The sequence below is a fragment of the Tachyglossus aculeatus genome, chromosome 9 (genome assembly GCF_015852505.1).
Source record: "Tachyglossus aculeatus isolate mTacAcu1 chromosome 9, mTacAcu1.pri, whole genome shotgun sequence".
In the NCBI taxonomy this organism is placed as follows: Eukaryota; Metazoa; Chordata; class Mammalia; order Monotremata; family Tachyglossidae; genus Tachyglossus; species Tachyglossus aculeatus.
Genome location: NC_052074.1, coordinates 2019126 through 2040296, shown reverse-complemented (window position 1 = coordinate 2040296; position 21171 = coordinate 2019126). Strand labels below are relative to the sequence as shown.

The window sequence follows — 21171 nt, the reverse complement described above, 5'->3', positions numbered from 1 at the left end:
TCTGCACACAGTAAGCGCTCAATAAATACGCTTGATTGATTGATTCTAGACAGCCCGTTGTTGGGTAGGGACCGTCTCTCTATATATATGTATATATGTTTGTACGTATTTATTACTCTATTCATTTATTTTATTTGTACATATTTATTCTATTGATTTTATTTTGTTAATATGTTTGGTTTTGTTGTCTGTCTCCCCCTTCTAGACGGTGAGTCCACTGTTGGGTGGGGACCGTCTCTAGATGTGGCCAACTTGGACTTCCCAAGCGCTTAGTACAGTCCTCTTCATCATCATCATCATCATCAATCGTATTTATTGAGCGCTTACTATGTGCAGAGCGCTGTACTAAGCGCTTGGGAAGTACAAACTGGCAACATCTAGAGACAGTCCCTACCCAACAGTGGGCTCACAGTCTAAAAGGGGGAGACAGAGAACAAAACCAAACATACTAACAAAATAAATAGAATAGATAAGTACAAGTAAAATAAATAAATAAATAGATATGTACAAACATATATACATATATACAGGTGCTGGGGGGGATGGACACAGGAAGCTCTCAATCAATACGATTGAATGAATGAATGAATGAAGGCAGCGTCAGGCCCGGCCTGTGCGGCCGGCGCCGTCTCCTAGCAACCGGTTTTCCCACAGGCCTCCGCGCGGGCGGCTGGGGCTCCAGGAGGGGGCGGGGCCCGGGCCACGTGGAGCCCCCAGAGCCGTCCGCGAGCGCAGGCCGCGGCAGCCAATGGGAGGGTGGGAGGGGGCGGCGCATGCGCGGCGGTGCCGGGAGGCGAGGCCGGGCGCATGCGCAGCGGCGCCAGAGAGGCCGGACCTAGAAAGGGTGGCGCATGCGCGGCGGCGCCCGGAGCGTGCGGACGGCGGCCGCGAAGGGCCATTAGAGTGCGGTTGGCGGCGGGACCGGCCGCCCGAGGGAGCGGAGCCGTCCAGGTGAGTCCGCGGGGTCAGGGGTCACCGTGGAGTCCAGTAGGTAGCAGAACAGTGCTTTGCACATAGTAAGCGCTTAACAAATACTATCATTATCATTCATCCATTCATTCAATCTTGCTTGCCCTCTTTGGGGCGGGTATCAGGTACCAGCCGGTAATAATAATAATAATAATAATAATAATTGGCATTTATTAAGCGCTTACTATGTGCAAAGCACTGTTCTAAGCGCTGGGGAGGAGGCAGGGGGCTGGACACGATGACCCTTGGGAATAATGATGATGATGATGGTATTTGTTAAGCGCTTACTCTGTGCAAAGCACTGTTCTAAGCGCTGGGGAGGTTACAAGGTGATCAGGGGTCACAATCTTCATCCCCATTTTACAGATGAGGGAACTGAGGCATAGAGAAGTGATAATAATAATTATTGTTATTAATCATCATCATCATCATAATCATTATTATTATTATTATGGCGTTTGTTAAGCGCTTACTATGTGCCAAGCACTGTTCTAAGCCGGTACGGAGGCAGGGGGCTGGACACGATGACCCTTGGGAATAATAATAATAATAATAATAATAATGATGGCATTTGTTAAGCTCTTACTGGGTGCACAGCACTGTTCGAAGCGCTGGGGAGGATACAAGGTGATCAGGCGGTCCCACGGGGGGCTCAAAGTCTTCATCCCCATTTGGCAGATGAGGGAACTGAGGCCCAGAGAAGCGAAGTGACTGGCCCAAGGTCACACTGATGATGATGATGATGATGATGGTATTTGTTAAGCGCTTACTATGTGCAAAGCACTGTTCTAAGTGCTGGGGAGGTTACAAGGTGATCAGGTTGTCCCACGGGGGGGTCACAATCTTCATCCCCATTTTACAGATGAGGGAACTGAGGCATAGAGAAGTGATAATAATAATTATTGTTATTAATCATCATCATAATAATCATCATCATTATTATTATTATGGCGTTTGTTAAGCGCTTACTATGTGCCAAGCACTGTTCTAAGCCGGTACGGAGGCAGGGGGCTGGACACGATGACCCTTGGGAATAATAATAATAATAATGGCATTTGTTAAGCTCTTATTGGGTGCAAAGCACTGTTCGAAGCGCTGGGGAGGATACAAGGTGATCAGGCGGTCCCACGGGGGGCTCAAAGTCTTCATCCCCATTTGGCAGATGAGGGAACTGAGGCCCAGAGAAGCGACGTGACCGGCCCAAGGTCACACTGCTGACAAGTGCGTTAATTAGAGAATTAGAGAAGCTAATTAGGGAAGCAGAAGCATTGTGGCTCAGTGGAATGAGCCCGGGCTCTGGAGTCAGAGGCCATGGGTTCACATCCCTACTCCGCCAGTTGTCAGCGGTGTGACCTTGGGCAAGTCACTTCACTTCTCTGGGCCTCAGTTCCCTCATCTGGAAAATGGGGATGAAGACTCTGAGCCCCCACGTGGGACAACCTGATCACCTTGTAACCTCCCCAGCGCCTAGAACAGAGCCTCGCACATAATAATAATGTGGGTATTTGTTAAGCACTTACTATGGGCCAAGCACTGTTCTAAGCGCTGGGGGGGATACAAGGTCATCAAGGTTGTCCCACGGGGGGCTCACAGTCTTCACCCCCATTTTACGGATGAGGGAACTGAGGCCCAGAGAATAATAATATAATAATGATGATGGCATTTGCTAAGCGCTTACTAGGTGCCAAGCACTGTTCTAAGCGCTGGGGGGGGATACAAGGTAATCAAGGTTGTCCCACGGGGGGCTCACAGTCTTCACCCCCCGTTTTACAGATGAGGGAACTGAGGCAGAGAGAATAATAATATAATAATAATGATGGCATTTGTTAAGCGATTACTAGGTGCCAACCACTGTTCACTGTTCATTAATAATAATAATACTAATTGTGGTATTTGTTAAGCACTTACTATGTGCCAGGCACTGTTCTAAGCGCCGGGGTAGATACGAGCTAATCAGGTTGGACACAGTTCTTGTCCCACATAATAACCACCACAAAAGTGATGATATTAAGTGCTGACAATGTGCCAGGCACTGTTTTAAGCGCTGGGGTAAATACAAGCTAATCAGGTTGGACACTTGGACTTCCCAAGCGCTTAGTCCAGTGCTCTGCACACAGTAAGCGCTCAATAAATACGATTGAATGAATGAATGAATGACACAGTCCCTGTCCCACATAATAACCACCACAAAAGTGATATTTGTTAAGTGCTGACAATGTGCCAGGCACTGTTCTAAGCGCTGGGGTAGATACAAGCTAATCAGGTTGGACACAGTCTCTGTTCCACGTAATAATAATAATTACGCTGTTTGTTAAGCACTTACTATGTGCCAGGGCTGTTCTAGATGCTGGGGTGGATACAAGCTAATAATAATAATAATAATAATAATAATAATAATAATAATAATAATGATGATGGTATTTGTTAAGTGCTTACATTGTCCCAAGCACTGTTCTAAGCGCTGGGGAGGGATACAAGGTGATCAGGTTGTCCCCTGTGGGGCTCACAGTCTTCATCCCCATTTTCCAGATGGGGGAACTGAGGCCCAGAGAAGTGACTTGTCCAAGGTCACACAGCAGACAATCAATCAATCAATCAATCAATCGTATTTATTGAGCGCTTACTATGTGCAGAGCACTGTACTAAGCGCTTGGGAAGTACAAATTGGCATCACATAGAGACAGTCCCTACCCAACAGTGGGCTCACAGTCTAAAAGACAAGTCCCCTGTGGGGCTCACAGTCTTCATCCCCATTTTCCAGATGAGGGAACTGAGGCCCAGAGAAGTGACTTGTCCAAGGTCACACAGCAGAGAAGTGGCGGAGCCCGGAATTAGAACCCATGACCTCTGAGTCCCAAGCCCGGGCTCTTTCCACTGAGCCACGCTGCTTCTAGACTGTGAGCCCACTGTTGGTTAGGGACCGTCTCTATATGTTGCCAACTTGGACTTCCCGAGCGCTTAGCACAGTGCTCTGCACACAGTAAGCGCTCAATAAATACGACTGATTGATTGATTGATTCTCCAACAGCAACCTGGGCAACTCTGCCCAGGGGGGCAGGGACGAAGGGCACTAAATGCCATTATTATTATTATTCTGTGGCCTTATCGGCTGGTGAGTTTGCACTTGGGAGAGCCAGATAAGGAAGCTGATGCAATTTACCTTTAGCCTTGGGGAAGAATCCAGAGTCCTCCATTTAGGAAAAAAAAAAATTGACCTTCCCACCGCCACCAGCCTGGACTGATTTTCTCTTTCTCTGTAGTTCAGAAAAATAAAATTTTTCCCCCCTCCCTGAATAATAATAATAATAATGGCATTTATTAAGCGCTTACTATGTGCAAAGCACCGTTCTAAGCGCTGGGGAGGTGACAAGGTGATCAGGTTGTCCCACGGGGGGGCTCCCAGTCTTCATCCCCATTTTCCAGATGAGGGAACTGAGGCTCAAAGAAGTGAAGTGACTGGCCCAGTCGCACAGCTGACAATTGGCGGAGCCGGGATTTGAACCCATGATCTCTGACTCCAAAGCCCGGTTTATTTTACTTGTACCTATTTATTCTATTCTATTTACTTTATTTATTTATATATTATTTATTTATTTATTTTGTTACTTTGTTTTGTTGTCTGTCTCTCCCTTCTAGACTGTGAGCCCACTGTTGGGTAGGGACCGTCTCTATATGTTGCCAACTTGTACTTCCCAAGCGCTTAGTACAGTGCTCTGCACACCGTAAGTGCTCAATAAATACGATTGATTGATTGGTATGTGCAACTATACATATGTGTATATATGTAGAGAAGCAGCGTGGCTCGGCGGAAAGAGGCCGGGCTTTGGAGTCAGAGGTCATGGGTTCAAATCCCGGCTCCGCCACTCGTCAGCTGTGTGATTTTGGGCCAGTCACTTCGCTTCTCTGGGCCTCAGTTCCCTCATCTGGAAAATGGGGATGAAGACTGGGAGCCCCCCGTGGGACAACCTGATCACCTTGTAAATTCCCCAGCGCTTAGAACAATCAATCAATCAATCAATCGTATTTATTGAGCGCTTACTGTGTGCAGAGCACTGTACTACTACTACTAATAATAATGGCATTTGTTAAGCGCTTACTGTGTGCAAAGCACTAAGCGCTTGGGAAGTCCAAGTTGGCAAGATATAGAGACAGCCCCCACCCAACAGTGGGCTCACAGTCTAGAAGGGGCAGACAGAGAACAAAACCAAACATATTAACAAAATAAAATAAATAGAATAGATATGGACAAGCAAAATAAATAGAGTAATAAATATGTACAAATTAGTACAGAGCACTGTACTAATAATAATAATAATGATGGCATTTGTTAAGCGCTTACTGTGTGCAAAGCACTGAGCGCTTGGGAAGTCCAAGTTGGCAAGATATAGAGACAGCCCCTACCCAACAGTGGGCTCACAGTCTAGAAGGGGGAGACGGAGAACAAAACCAAACATACTAACAAAATAAAATAAATAGAATAGATATGGACAAGCAAAATAAATAGAGTAATAAATCTGTACAAACATTTACATATATCCAGGTGCTGTGGGGAAGGGAAGGAGGTAAGACGGGGGATGGAGGGGGGCAAGCGTGTAATAAATGCCATCATTATTATTATGTTGCCAACTTAGTCCAGTGCTCTGCACACGGGAAGCGCTCAATAGATACGACTGAATGAATGAATACAGTCCTTTGCACCCAGCGGGTGCTCAATAAATAGGCTTGATTTTATATATATATATATATATATATATATATATATATACATATATACAATATATATATGCACCTGTATATATGTATATATGGTTGTACATATTTATTACTCGTTTATTTATTTATTTATTTATTTTACTTGTACATTTCTATCCTATTTATTTTATTTTGTTGGTATGTTTGGTTCTGTTCTCTGTCTCCCCCTTTTAGACTGTGAGCCCACTGTTGGGCAGGGACTGTCTCTATGTGTTGCCAATTTGTACTTCCCAAGTGCTTAGTACAGTGCTCTGCACATAGTAAGCGCTCAATAAATACGATTGATTGATTGATTGAATGAATGAATGAAGGAAGGAAGGAAACTGTGCCCTCTCCGCCCTAGGGCGCGATGCCCCAGTCCTCCCGAGACGGTGCCCCGTGTCCGCCCTCCAGCCAGGGACCCGGAGACATGCGCGGCTCCACGCGTGCCACCCTCGTCGCCGCCGCCGCCACCGCCGCCTTCCTCCTGTGCGGCCTGGGCTCGGCCGAAGAGCACGTGGACGGCCACCCCCAAGGCGGCCGTCTGGACCGGAGCATGGTGCAGGACAAAGAGTGCGTAGCGGGGCGGGGGGCATTGGACGGGGGCGGCACGGGCCAGTCTCCCTCCGTGCCCGGTCGAACTGAAAAATGACGTTTACTAAGCGCTTACTACGTGCCAAGCACCGTTCTAAGCACTGGGGTGCTTACAAGGTGATCAGGTTGTCCCACGGGGGGCTCACAGTCTCCATCCCCATTTTCCAGATGAGGGAGCTGAGGCCCAGAGAATAATAATAATAATGATGATGGCATTTATTAAGCGCTTACTATGTGCCAAGCACCGCGCTGGGGAGGTTACAAGGTGATCAGGTTGTCCCACGGGGGGCTCACAGTCTCCACCCCCATTTTCCAGATGAGGGAGCTGAGGCCCAGAGAATAATAATAATAATAATGATGGCATTTATTAAGCGCATACTATGTGCCAAGCACCGTCCTAAGTGCTGGGGTGCTTACAAGGTGATCAGGTTGTCCCATGGGGGGCTCACAGTCTCCACCCCCATTTTCCAGATGAGGGAACTGAGGCCCAGAGAATAATAATAATAATAATAATAATAATGATGATGGCATTTATTAAGCGCTTACTATGTGCCAAGCACTGTTCTAAGCACTGGGGAGGTTACAAGGTGATCAGGCTGTCCCACGGGGGGCTCACGGGCTTCACCCCAATTTTCCAGATGAGGGAGCTGAGACCCAGAGAATAATAATAATAATAATGATGGCATTTATTAAGCACTTACTATGTGCCAAGCACTGTTCTAAGCACTGGGGAGGTTACAAGGTGATCAGGTTGTCCCACGGGGGGCTCACAGTCTCCACCCCCATTTTCCAGATGAGGGAGCTGAGGACCAGAGAATAATAATAATAATAACGATGGCATTTATTAAGTGCTTACTATGTGCTGGGGAGGTTACAAGGTGATCAGGTTGTCCCATGGGGGGGCTCACAGTCTCCATCCCCATTTTCCAGATGAGGGAACGGAGACCCAGAGAATAATAATAATAATAATGATAGCATTTATTAAGCGCTGACTATGTGCAAAGCACTGTTCTAAGCGCTAGGGAGGTTACAAGGTGATCAGTTTGTCCCACAGGGGGCTCACAGTCCTAATCCCCATTTTCCAGATGAGGGAACTGAGGCCCAGAGAAGAAGAAGAATAATGACGATGGCATTTATTAAGCGCTTACTATGTGCAAAGCACTGTCCCACAGGGGGCTCACAGTCTTAATCCCCATTGGACGGATGAGGGAACTGAGGCCCAGAGCAGTGAAGTGACCGGCCCAAAGTCACCCAGCTGACAGGTGGCGGAGCCGGGATTTGAACCCATGACCTCGGACTCCAAAGCCCGGGCTGTTTTCACCGAAAGAGCCGGTCCGGCCGTGGGGGTGGTCCAGGGGCCCCCCGTCCGCGGGCTGGCGCGAGCCCGCCCGGCCTGCTCCGGCCCGCCGTTCCCCGAAACCCCCACGGCCAAGGGTCCGTCGGGAGCGGGGCCCCCGCCCCCCCGCCCCCCCGCCCCCCAGGCCGGGTTGGGGGGGGGGACCAGCCGCGCGGCCCCTTTCCCTCCGCAGCCACATCCTGGACCACCTGGACGGCGTGGTCGACAAGCCCGAGGCGGAGATGTCCCCGCAGGAGCTTCAGCTCCACTACTTCAAGATGCACGACTACGATGGCAACAACCTCCTGGACGGCTTGGAGCTGGCCACGGCCATTAGCCACGTCCACAAGGAGGTGAGGGGGCCGGCGGCGGCAGCGATGATGGGGGGGGATGCCCGCCCGCCCGGGAGGGACGCGGACCCCCAGCGGGACCGCCCCGCCTATACAGGTATATATGTATACCTGTGTATATATATATATATATATATATATACACACACACACACACACACACACACACACACACATACCTGTATATACCTTTTATATATATATATACCTTTATATATATATACACACACACACACACCTTTATATATATATATATATAAATACACACACACATATACATATATACATACATACACATATGTGTATATATACATGTATATATGTGTGTGTATATACACATATGTATATATATGTGTGTATATATGTGCATACATACATACATGCATACATACATAAAGGTATATATATGTATATATATATATATACCTTTTAGACTGTAAGCCTATTGTTGGGTAGGGACTGTCTCTATATGTTGCCAGTTTGTACTTCCCAAGCGCTTAGTACAGTGCTCTGCACACAGTAAGCGCTCAATAAATACGATTGATAATGCTGATATGTTATATACCTGTATACTTTATATACCTGTATATATGTATATATACCTGTATATGCCTTATATATATGTTTGTATACATGTATATATGTTTGTACAGATTTATTACTCTTTTTATTTATTTATTTTACTTGTCCATCTCTATTCTATTTATTTTCTTTTGTTAGTATGTTTGGTTTTGTTCTCCGCCTCCCCCTTCTAGACTGTGAGCCCACCGTTGTGTAGGGACTGTCCCTATATGTTGCCAATTTGTACTTCCCAAGCGCTTAGTACAGTGCTCTGCACATCGTAAGCGCTCAATAAATACGATTGATGATGATGATATATATGTTATATACCTGTATATATACCTGTATACCTTATATACCTGTATATATGTTTATGTACCTGTATATGTTTATATACCTGTATATACCTTATATATGTTTGTATACCTGTATATATGTATATATGTTTATATGCCTGTATATACCTTATATGTTTGTATACCTGTATATATGTATATATGTTTGTACAGATTTACTACTTTTTATTTATTTATTTTACTTGTCCATCTCTATTCTATTCTATTTTCTTTTGTTAGTATGTTTGGTTTTGTTCTCCGCCTCCCCCTTCTAGACTGTGAGCCCACCGTTGTGTAGGGACTGTCCCTATATGTTGCCAATTTGTACTTCCCAAGCGCTTAGTACAGTGCTCTGCACATCGTAAGCGCTCAATAAATACGATTGATGATGATGATATATGTTATATACCTGTATATATACCTGTATACCTTATATACCTGTATATATGTTTATGTACCTGTATATGTTTATATACCTGTATATACCTTATATATGTTTGTATACCTGTATATATGTATATATGTATATATGCCTGTATATACCTTATATGTTTGTATACCTGTATATATGTATATATGTTTGTACAGATTTACTACTTTTTATTTATTTATTTTACTTGTCCATCTCTATTCTATTTATTTTCTTTTGTTAGTATGTCTGGTTTTGTTCTCCGTCTCCCCCCTTTTAGACTGTGAACCCACCGTTGGGTAGGGACCGTTTCTAGACGTCGCCGACTTGGACTTCCCAAGCGCTTAGTCCGGTGCTCGGCACACAGTAAGCGCTCAATAAATACGATTGATGATGATGATGATATGTATGTTATATACCTGTATATATACCTGTATACCTTATATACCTGTATATGTGCATATATGTTTATATACCTGTATATACCTTATATATATGTTTGTATACCTGTATATGTATGTATATATGTTTGTACATATTTATTACTCTTTTTATTTATTTATTTTCCTTGTCCATATCTATTCTATTTATTTTATTTCGTTAGTGTGTTTGGTTTTGTTCTCCATCTCCCCCCTTTTAGACTGTGAGCCCACCGTTGGGTAGGGACCGCCTCTAGACGTCACCAACTTGGACTTCCCAAGCGCTTAGTCCGGTGCTCGGCACACAGTAAGCGCTCAATCAATCCGATTGATGATGATGATGTTGACGACGAGGGCTTTCTCTCCGCCAGGAAGGGAGCGAGCGGGCGCCGGCGATGCGGGAGGAGGAACTGACCAGCCTGATCGACGACGTCCTCCGGGACGACGACAAGAACGACGACGGCTACATCGACTACGCGGAGTTCGCCAAGTCCCTGGAGTAGGCCGGCCGATCCCACCGCGGCCGAATCCGGAACTCCGAACCCGCCCCCGGCTCCGCCGGGCCTCGGGAGGGGGGGAGAAGCTCGCCCTCGGTTTCTCGGCATCGCCCCGTCGCACGTTTCGGCGTTTTGCTTTTAAAGGACTCCGGCCCCGACCCTCCCCTCTCTGCTTCTCCTTCCTTTCTGCTCGGCCGGCCCCTCGTTGAACTTTTTAACGGGCCCGGGGGGGGGTCCGCTTTATAATAACCACGAAGCAGCGTGGCTCAGTGGAAAGAGCCCGGGCTTTGGAGTCGGAGGTCGTGGGTTCGAATCCCGGCTCCGCCACTTGTCAGCTGGGTGGCTTTGGGCAAGTCAGACTGTGAGCCCACTGTTGGGTAGGGACCGTCTCTCTATGTTGCCAATTTGTACTTCCCAAGCGCTTAGTACAGTGCTCTGCACATAGTAAGCGCTCAATAAACACGATTGATGATGAAGCTGCTTCACTTCTCTGGGCCCCAGTGACCTCATCTGGAAAATGGGGATTTTTTATTTTTTTTTTAATGGCCTTTATTGAGCGCTTACTATTTGCAAAGCACTGTCCTAAGCGCTGGGGAGGTTACAAGGTGATCAGGTTGTCTCACGTGGGGCTCACAGTCTTAATCCCCATTTTACAGATGAGGGAACTGAGGCCCAGAGAAGTGAGGTGACTTGCCCACAGTCACACAGCGGACAATTGGCAGAGCTGGGATTTGAACCCATGACCTCTAAGACTGATTAAGGGGATTAAGACTGAGAGCCCCACGTGGGACAACCTGATCACCTTGTATCCCCCCCAGCGCTTAGAACAGTGCTTTGCACATAGTAAGCGCTTAATAAATGCCATTATTATTATTATTATTATTATTGTTAATGACGGCATTTATTAAGCGCTTACTACTACTACTAATAATGCTGGCATTTGTTAAGCGCTTACTCTATGCAAAGCACTGTTCTAAGCGCTGGGGGGGATACAGAGTTATCAGGTTGTCCCACGGGGGGCTCACAATCAATCAATCGTATTTATTGAGCGCTTACTGTGTGCAGGGCACTGTACTAAGCGCTTGGGAAGTACAAGTTGGCAACATATAGAGACGGTCCCTACCCAAAAGTGGGCTCACTGTCTTCATCCCCATTTTACAGATGAGAGAACTGAGGCTCAGAGAAGTGGCTCAGTGGAAAGAGCAAACGCATTGGAGTCAGAGGTCATGGGTTCGAATCCCGACTCTGCCACATGTCTGCTGTGTGACCTTGGGCAAGTCACTTAGCTTCTCTGAGCCTCAGTGACCTCATCTGTAAAATGGGGATGAAGACTGTGAGCCCCACGTGGGACAACTTGATCACCTTGTATCCCCCCCCAACACTTAGAACAGTGCTCTGCACATAGTAAGTGCTTAACATGCCATCATTAACTGACTTGCCCAAGGTCACACAGCAGACGTGGCGGAGCCGGGATTCGAACCCACGACCTCTGACTCCAAAGCCCGGGCTCTTTCCACTGAGCCATGCGTGCAAAGCACCGTTCTAAGCGCCGGGGAGGTTACAAGGTGATGAGGTTGTCCCACGGCGGGGGCTCACAGTCTTCATCCCCATTTTCCAGATGAGGGAACTGAGGCCCAGAGAAGTGAAGTGACTTGCCCAAAGTCACCCAGAGCGGAGATTTGAACCCATGACCTCTGACTCCAAAGCCCGGGCTCTTTCCACTGAGCCACACTGCTTCTCTCCATCCCTGACTGTCCTGGACCATCCCAAGCCCCTCACTCTCCCCAGTCCCCCAATATTCATTCATTCATTCATTCAATCATATTTATTGAGCGCTTACCGTGTGCAGAGCACTGTACTAAGCGCTTGGGAAGTCCAAGTTGGCAACGTCTAGAGACGGTCCCTACCCCACAGTGGGCTCACAGTCTAGAAGGGGGAGACAGACAACAAAACAAAACATATTAACAAAATAAAATAAATAGAATAAATATGAAAAGCAGCACGGCTCAGTGGAAAGGGCCCGGGTTTTGGAGTCAGAGGTCATGGGTTCGGATCCCGCCTCTGCCATATGTCTGCTGTGTGACCTTGGGCAACTCCCTTCGCTTCTCTGGGCCTCAGTGACCTCATCTGGAAAATGGGGATTAAGACTGTGAGCCCCCCGTGGGACAACCTGATCACCTTGTAACCTCCCCAGCGCTTAGAACAGTGCTTGGCACATAGTAAGCGCTTAATAAATGCCATCATTATTATTATCTGGAAAATGGGGATGAAGGCTGTGAGCCCCCCGTGGGACAACCTGATCACCTTGTAACCTCCCCAGCGCTTAGAACGGTGCTTGGCACAGAGTCAGCGCTTAATAAATGCCATCATCATTATTATTATTATGATTCTCTAGGCCTCAGTACCCTCATCTGGAAAATGGGGATGAAGACTGTGAGCCCCACGAGGGACAACCTGATCACCTCGTATTCCCCCCCCCCCCCAGCGCTTCGAACGGTGCTCTGCACAGAGTAAGCGCTTATCAAATGCCATTAAAATAAAATAAAATGTACAAATAAAATATAGGGTAATAGTACAAATAAAATAGAGTAATAATAAATAAATGGAGTAATAATAAATAACTTGCCAACTTGGACTTCCCAAGCGCTTAGTACAGTGCTCTGCACACACGGTAAGCGCTCAATAAATACGATTGATTGATAAATAGAGTAATATAAGACCACCCAACCCCCCGGACTCTCCCCTCTCCATCTCTGACTCCCCCCCACATCCCCCCAGTGACCCAGGACGGTCCATGCTTAGAACAGCGCTTAGAACAGTGCTTGACCCCAAGTAAGCGCTTACCAAATATTATTATTATCCATCGCCCCTCATTCTCTGTCCCTGACTCTCCCCCTCTGCCGCCTGTCTGTCTGCCGGGTGACCCCGAGCCGGTCCCTTCACCTCTCCGTGTCTCAGTTACCTCATCTGTAAAATGGGGGTTAAGCGAAGCGGCTGTGGCTCAGTGGAAAGAGCCCGGGCTTGGGAGTCCGAGGTCACGGGTTCTAATCCCGGCTCCGCCAATTGTCAGCTGGGTGACTTTGGGCAACTCCACTTCTCTGGGCCTCAGTGACCTCATCTGGAAAATGGGAATGAAGACTGTGAGCCCCCCGTGGGACAACCTGATCACCTTGTAACCTCCCCAGTGCTTAGAACAGTGCTTGGCACATAGTAAGCGCTTAATAAATGCCATTATTATCATTATCTGGAAAATGGGGATGAAGGCTGTGAGCCCCACGTGGGACAACCTGATCACCTTGTAACCTCCCCAGTGCTTAGAACAGTGCTTGGCACATAGTAAGCGCTTAATAAATACATTATTATTATATTAATTATTAATTAATTAATGATTATTAATATGAGCCCCACATGGGACAGGGACCACGTCCAACCTATTTTGTTTATGCCCATCCCAGTGCTTAGCACAGTGTCTGGCACATAGTAAGCACTTAGCAAGTAGCAACATTATTATTACTCTTCCCTCTCCCTCCCCAACTCCCCAGTGACCCAGCACAGATCATCCATCCATTCAATCGTATTTATTGAGCGCTTACTGTGTGCGGAGCACTGTACTAAGCGCTTGGGAAGTACAAGTCGGCAACAGATAGAGATGAACCCCCCCCGACTCTCCCCAGGTGACCCATAACGGACCATCCAACCCCCTTGACTTTCCCCTCTCCATCCCTGACCCTCCCCGATGGCCCAGCAAGGCTGAAAGCGCTTAGTACAGCGCTCTGCACACGATAAGCGCTCAATAAACATGGCTCAGTGGAAAGAGCCTGGGCTCGGCCGTCAGAGGTCATGGGTTCAAATCCCAGCTCCGCCGCTTGTCAGCTGGGTGACTTTGGGCAAGTCACTTCACTTCTCTGGGCCTCAGTTACCCCATCTGTAAAATGGGGATGAAGACTGTGAGCCCCACCGGGGACAGCCTGATCACCTTGTATCCACCCAGGCGCTTAGAAAAGTGCTCAGCACATAGTAAGAGCTTAATAAATGCCATTATTATTATTATAAAATGGGGATGAAGGCTGTGAATCCCACGTTGGACAACCTGATTACCCTGTATCCCCCCCCAGCACTCAGAACAGTGCTCGGCACATAGTAAGCGCTTAATAAATGGCATCATTATTATTATAAAATGGGGATGAAGGCTGTGAATCCCATGTGGGACAACTTGATTACCCTCTATCCCCCCCAGCACTCAGAACAGTGCTCGGCACATAGTAAGCGCTTAATAAATGCCGTAATTATTATTATAAAATGGGGATGAAGGCTGTGAATCCCATGTGGGACAACCTGATTACCCTCTATCCCCCCCCAGTACTCAGAACAGTGCTCGGCACATAGTAAGCGCTTAATAAATGCCGTAATTATTATTATAAAATGGGGATGAAGGCTGTGAATCCCATGTGGGACAACTTGATTACCCTCTATCCCCCCCCAGCACTCAGAACAGTGCTTGGCACATAGTAAGCGCTTAATAAATGCCGTAATTATTATTATAAAATGGGGATGGAGGCTGTGAATCCCAAGTGGGACAACCTGATTACCCTCTATCCCCCCCCCAGCACTTAGAACAGTGCTCGGCACATAGTAAGCGCTTAATAAATGCCGTAATTATTATTGTAAATTGGGGATGGAGGCTGTGAATCCCAAGTGGGACAACCTGATTATCCTGTATCCCCCCCCAGCACTTAGAACAGTGCTCGGCACATAGTAAGCACTTAATAAATCCATCAATCGTATTTATTGAGTGCTTACTGTGTGCAGAGCACTGTACTAAGCGCTTGGGGAGTCCAAGTTGGCAGCATATACAGACACTCCCTACCCAACAGTTGCCATAATTATTATAAAATGGGGATGAAGGCTGTGAATCCCATGTGGGACAACCTGATTACCCTCTATCCCCCCCCAGTACTCAGAACAGTGCTCGGCACATAGTAAGCGCTTAATAAATGCCGTAATTATTATTATAAAATGGGGATGGAGGCTGTGAATCCCAAGTGGGACAACCTGATTATCCTGTATCCCCCCCCAGCACTTAGAACAGTGCTCGGCACATAGTAAGCGCTTAATAAATGCCATCATTATTATTATAAAATGGGGATGGAGGCTGTGAATCCCATGTGGGACAACCTGATCACCCTCTATCCCCCCCAGCACTCAGAACAGTGCTCGGCACATAGTAAGCGCTTAACAAATGCCGTCATGGCTCAATGGGAAGAGCACAGGCTTGAGAGTCCGAGGTCATGGGTTCAAATCCCGGCTCCGCCAATTGTCAGCTGGGTGACTCTGGGCAAGTCACTTCACTTCTCTGGGCCTCAGTGACCTCAACTGTAAAATGGGGATGAAGACTGGGAGCCCCCCGCGGGACAACCTGATCACCTTGTATCCCTCCAGCGCTTAGAACAGTGCTTTGCACATAGTAAGCGCTTAGCAAATACCATCATTATTATTATTGTAATCTCCCCAGTGCTTAGAACAGTGCTTTGCACATAGTAAGCGCTTAATACCATCATTATTATTATTGTAACCTCCCCAGCGCTTAGAACAGTGCTTTGCACATAGTAAGCGCTTAACAAATACCATCATTATTATTACTGTAACCTCCCCAGCGCTTAGAACAGTGCTTTGCACATAGTAAGCGCTTAACAAATACCATCATTATTATTACTGTAACCCCCCCAGCGCTTAGAACAGTGCTTTGCACATAGTAAGCGCTTAACAGATACCATCATTATTATTACTGTAACCTCCCCAGCGCTTAGAACAGTGCCTTGCATGGAGTAAGCAAATATCATAATTATTATTATTGTAACCTCCCCAGCGCTTAGAACAGTGCTTTGCACATAGTAAGCGCTTAACAAATACCATCATTATTATTGTAACCTCCCCAGCGCTTAGAACAGTGCCTTGCACATAGTAAGCGCTTAACAAATACCATCATTATTATTGTAACCTCCCCAGCGCTTAGAACAGTGCTTTGCACATAGTAAGCGCTTAACAAATACCATCATTATTATTACTGTAACCTCCCCAGCGCTTAGAACAGTGCTTTGCACATAGTAAGCGCTTAACAGATACCATCATTATTATTATTGTAACCTCCCCAGCGCTTAACAAATACCATAATTATTATTGTAACCTCCCTAGCGCTTAGAACAGTGCTTTGCACATAGTAAGCGCTTAACAAATACCAACATTATTACTGTAACCTCCCCAGTGCTTAGAACAGTGCTTTGCACATAGTAAGCGCTTAACAAATACCATCATCATTATTATTATTAGACCATGAGCCCGTTGTTGGGTAGGGACCGTCTATGTCGCCGACTTGGACTAAGCCAAGCGCTCAGTCCAGTGCTCTGCACACAGTAAGCGCTCAATAAATAGGGCAATGAACGAATGAATGATTACTGCACTGCATGTGATGCCTTGGAGAAGGTTCGGGCGAAGTTCTCGGACACTTTGGTTTGCGTCCCCCGGGGACTCCCGGATGCGCTGGCTTCCACCCGTCTCCTCGGTGCAAGTCTTTGGTAAAGGAAAAATAATAATAATAATAACGTTGGTATTTGTTAAGCGCCTACTATGTGCAAAGCACTGTTCTAAGTGCTGGGGAGGTTACAATAATAATAATGATGGTATTTGTTAAGCGCTTACTCCGTGCAAGGCACTGTTCTAAGCGCTGGGGAGGTTACAGTAATAATAATGATGGTATTTGTTAAGCGCTTACTATGTGCAAAGCACTGTTCTAAGCGCTGGGGAGGTTACAATAATAATAATGATGGTATTTGTTAAGCGCTTACTCCGTGCAAGGCACTGTTCTAAGCGCTGGGGAGGTTACAGTATTAATAATGATGGTATTTGTTAAGCGCTTACTATGTGCAAAGCACTGTTCTAAGCGCTGGTGGGGTTACAATAATAATAATGATGGTATTTGTTAAGCGCTTACTCCGTGCAAAGCACTGTTCTAAGCGCTGGGGAGGTTACAGTATTAATAATGATGGTATTTGTTAAGCGCTTACTATGTGCAAAGCACTGTTCTAAGCGCTGGTGGGGTTACAATAATAATAATGATGGTATTTGTTAAGCGCTTACTCCGTGCAAAGCACTGTTCTAAGCGCTGGGGAGGTTACAGTATTAATAATGATGGTATTTGTTAAGCGCTTACTATGTGCAAAGCACTGTTCTAAGCGCTGGTGGGGTTACAATAATAATAATGATGGTATTTGTTAAGTGCTTACTATGTGCAAAGCACTGTTCTAAGCGCTGGGGAGGTTACAATAATAATATTGATGGTATTTGTTAAGCGCTTACTCTGTGCAAAGCACTGTTCTAAGCGCTGGAGGGATACAAGGTGATCAGGACCACCCATAATAAAAATAATAATAATAATGATGGTATTTGTTAAGCGCTTACTATGTGCCAAACACTGTTCTAAGTGCTGAGGGGGGATACAAGGTGATCAGGTGGTCCCACGGGGGGCTCACAGTCTTCATCCCCATTTTTAAAGATGAGGGAACTGAGGCCCAGAGAAGCTTAAGTGGCTTGCCCAAGGTTACCCAGCTGACAAGTGGCAGAGCCGGGATTCGAACCCGTGACCTCTGACTCCCGAGCCCGGGCTCTTTTCACTGAGGCACGGAAAATGGGCCCCAAACCTGCAGACGGGCCGCGCCGTGCTCTCTCTCGTCCCGGTTCTCGCCGCGGGGGCTCCGTCGTGGGGCCGGTGGAGGCCGGGGGGAGACAGCCGCACTCGCTTCCCGACGGACGGGATCTCATCGGTTTCCAGTTCGGACGGAACTCCAGACGGCTCCATCCATTCATTCCATCGTATTTATTGAGCACTTACTGTGTGCAGGACAGGGATTAGAAGCGTGGCTCAGTGGAAACAGCCCGGGCTTTGGAGTCAGAGGTCCTGGGTTCAAATCCCGGCTCCGCCAATTGTCAGCTGGGTGACTCTGGGCCAGTCACTTCACTTCTCTGGGCCTCAGTTCCCTCATCTGTAAAATGGGGATGAAGATTGTGACACCCCCCCCCCTCCCCCGTGGGACAACCTGATCACCTTGTAACCTCCCCAGCGCTTAGAACGGTGCTTTGCATGTAGTAAGCGCTTAACAAATACCGTAATTATTATTATTTCTAGACTGTGGGCCCACTGTTGGGTAGGGACCATCTCTAGATGTTGCCACCTTGGACTTCCCAAGCGCTTAGTCCGGTGCTCTGCGCACAGTAAGCGCTCAATAAATGCGATTGAATGAATGAATGAATGCAGAGCACTGTACTAAGCGCTTGGGAAGTCCAAGTTGGCAACATATAGAGACGGTCCCTACCCAACAGTGGGCTCACAGTCCCCATCTACACGAGACGCATTCGCGGTGGGGACGAGAAGGCGGGGAATGCCGGACACCGTCCGTCGGTGCCGGGAGCGGCCGGCACACTCAGTAATAATAATAATAATAATAATAATAATGATAGCATTTGATAAGCGCTTACTATGTGCATCATCATCACCATCATCAATCGTATTTATTGAGCGCTTACTGTGTGCAGAGCACCGTACTAAGCACTTGGGAAGTACAAATTGGCAACATATAGAGACAGTCCCTGCCCAACAGTGGGCTCACAGTCTAAAAGGGGGAGACAGAGAACAAAACCAAACATATTAACAAAATCATACTAACATAACATAAAAACATACCAACAAAGCACCGTTCTAAGCGCTGGGGAGGTTCCAAGGTGATCAGGTTGTCCCCCGGGGGGCTCCCAGTCTTCATCCCCATTTTCCAGATGAGGTCACCGAGGCCCGGAGAAGTGACTTGCCCAACTCACCCAGCTGACGAGCGGCGGGGCCGGGATTTGAACCCGTGACCTCGGACTCCAAAGCCCGGGCTCTTTCCGCTGAGCCACGCTGCATCTCGGTACGGTGCTCTGCCCACACAGTAAGCGCTCAATAAATACGACCGAATGAACTAGACACGGCGAGCGGAGGGGCCCCGGGAGTCGGGGCGGAGAGGAGAGACGCACGAGGGTGGACGGACGGCGGCAAGACGTCTCGGGCCCGACGGTCCGCCTCGCCCGCCGTGCGGACGCCCAACGCGGGCGCTCGAAACGACTTATGTTGCCGGCTTGTACTTCCCAAGCGCTTAGTCCAGTGCTCTGCACACAGTAAGCGCTCAATAAATACGACTGATTGATTGACTGACTTCCAAAATCGTTGGCCGGAGGAGTGGGTCGCGGACTGCTGGTGCCGACGCAGTTCGACGCTTTTCGACGTCTTGCCAACTTGTACTTCCCAAGCGCTTAGTCCAGTGCTCTGCACACAGTAAGCGCTCAATAAATACGATTGATTGACGTGCGACGTAGCTTTCGGCCTTCCCCTCCCTTCTTTTCTGTATTTTAAGAAAATAACGACCGGAACGATGTAAGTTATAACCCCGGGCCCGACGGTCCGCCTCACCCACCGTGTGGACGCCCAACGCGGGCGCTCAAAACGACTTATGTTGCCAGCTTGTACTTCCCAAGCACTTAGTACAGTGCTCTGCACACAGTAAGCGCTCAATAAATACGATTGATTGACTTCCAAAATCGTTGGCCAGAGGAGTGGGTCGCGGACTACTGGTGCCGACGCAGTTATTTGCCGAAGCTTTTCGACGTCTTGCCAACCTGTACTTCCCAAGCGCTTAGTACAGTGCTCTGCACACAGTAAGCGCTCAATAAATACGATTGACTGATTGATTGACGTGCGACGTATATTTCGGCCTTCCCCTCCCTTCTTTTCTGTATTTTAAGAAAATAATGACCGGAACGATATTAGTTATAGCCCTGGGCCCGACGGTCCGCCTCGCCCGCCGTGTGGACGCCCAACGCGGGCGCTCGAAACGACTTATGTTGCCACCCTGCACCTCCCAAGCGCTTAGTACAGTGCTCTGCACACAGTAAGCGCTCAATAAATACGACTGATTGATTGACTGACTTCCAAAATCGTTGGCCGGAGGAGTGGGTCGCGGACTGCTGGTGCCGACGCAGTTCGACGCTTTTCGACGTCTTGCCAACTTGTACTTCCCAAGCGCTTAGTCCAGTGCTCCGCACACAGTAAGCGCTCAATAAATACGACTGATTGATTGATTGACGTGCGACGTAGCTTTCGGCCTTCCCCTCCCTTCTTTTCTGTATTTTAAGAAAATAACGACCGGAACGATATAAGTTATAACCCCGGGCCCGACGGTCTGCCTCGCCCGCTGTGTGGACGCCCAACGCGGGCGCTCGAAACGAGTTATGTTGCCGGCTTGTACTTCCCAAGCGCTTAGTACAGTGCTCTGCACACAGTAAGCGCTCAATAAATACGACTGATTGATTGACTGACTTCCAAAATCGCTGGCCGGAGGAGTGGGTCGCGGACTGCTGGTGCCGACGCAGTTCGACGCTTTTCGACGTCTTGCCAACTTGTACTTCCCAAGCGCTTAGTCCAGTGCTCTGCACACAGTAAGCGCTCAATAAATACGATTGATTGACGTGCGATGTAGCTTTCGGCCTTCCCCTCCCTTCTTTTCTGTATTTTAAGAAAATAACGACCAGAACGATATAAGTTATAACCCAGGGCCCGACGGTCCGCCTCGCCCGCCGTGTGGACGCCCAACGCGGGCGCTCGAGCAAGTTATGTTGCTGGCTTGTACTTCCCAAGCGCTTAGTACAGTGCTCTGCACACAGTAAGCGCTCAATAAATACGACTGATTGATTGACTGACTTCCAAAATCGTTGGCCGGAGGAGTGGGTCGCGGACTACTGGTGCCGACGCAGTTATTTGCCGAAGCTTTTCGACGTCTTGCCAACCTGTACTTCCCAAGCGCTTAGTCCAGTGCTCTGCACACAGTAAGCGCTCAATAAATACGATTGATTGATTGATTGACGTGCGACGTAGCTTTCGGCCTTCCCCT

General features: G+C 47.7%; 1 protein-coding gene across 2 annotated transcripts; it reads left to right on the top strand.

Annotated features, from left to right (window-relative positions):
• Positions 1-829: 829 nt before the first annotated feature.
• MCFD2 (multiple coagulation factor deficiency 2, ER cargo receptor complex subunit) lies at positions 830-10361 on the top strand. Of its 2 annotated transcripts, none has more exons than XM_038751181.1 (4): positions 830-951; positions 6115-6273; positions 7824-7983; positions 10076-10361. In XM_038751181.1, exons 2-4 carry the CDS (start codon positions 6131-6133, stop codon positions 10205-10207), a joined length of 435 nt encoding a protein of 144 aa, XP_038607109.1. In that variant the 5' UTR covers positions 830-951; positions 6115-6130; the 3' UTR covers positions 10208-10361. The 2 variants fall into 2 exon arrangements, with proteins under 2 accessions (XP_038607109.1, XP_038607107.1); XM_038751179.1 differs by having other exon boundaries at positions 6065-6273.
• Positions 10362-21171: the final 10810 nt, after the last annotated feature.

Coding starts and splice junctions, on each gene's coding strand:
- MCFD2 (XM_038751179.1), top strand. CDS start 6,071: ATGCCCCAGTCCTCCCGAGACGGTGCCCCGTGTCCGCCCTCCAGCCAG. Junction 6,274..7,823: donor AGCATGGTGCAGGACAAAGA/GTGCGTAGCGGG, acceptor TTCCCTCCGCAG/CCACATCCTGGACCACCTGG. Junction 7,984..10,075: donor TTAGCCACGTCCACAAGGAG/GTGAGGGGGCCG, acceptor TCTCTCCGCCAG/GAAGGGAGCGAGCGGGCGCC.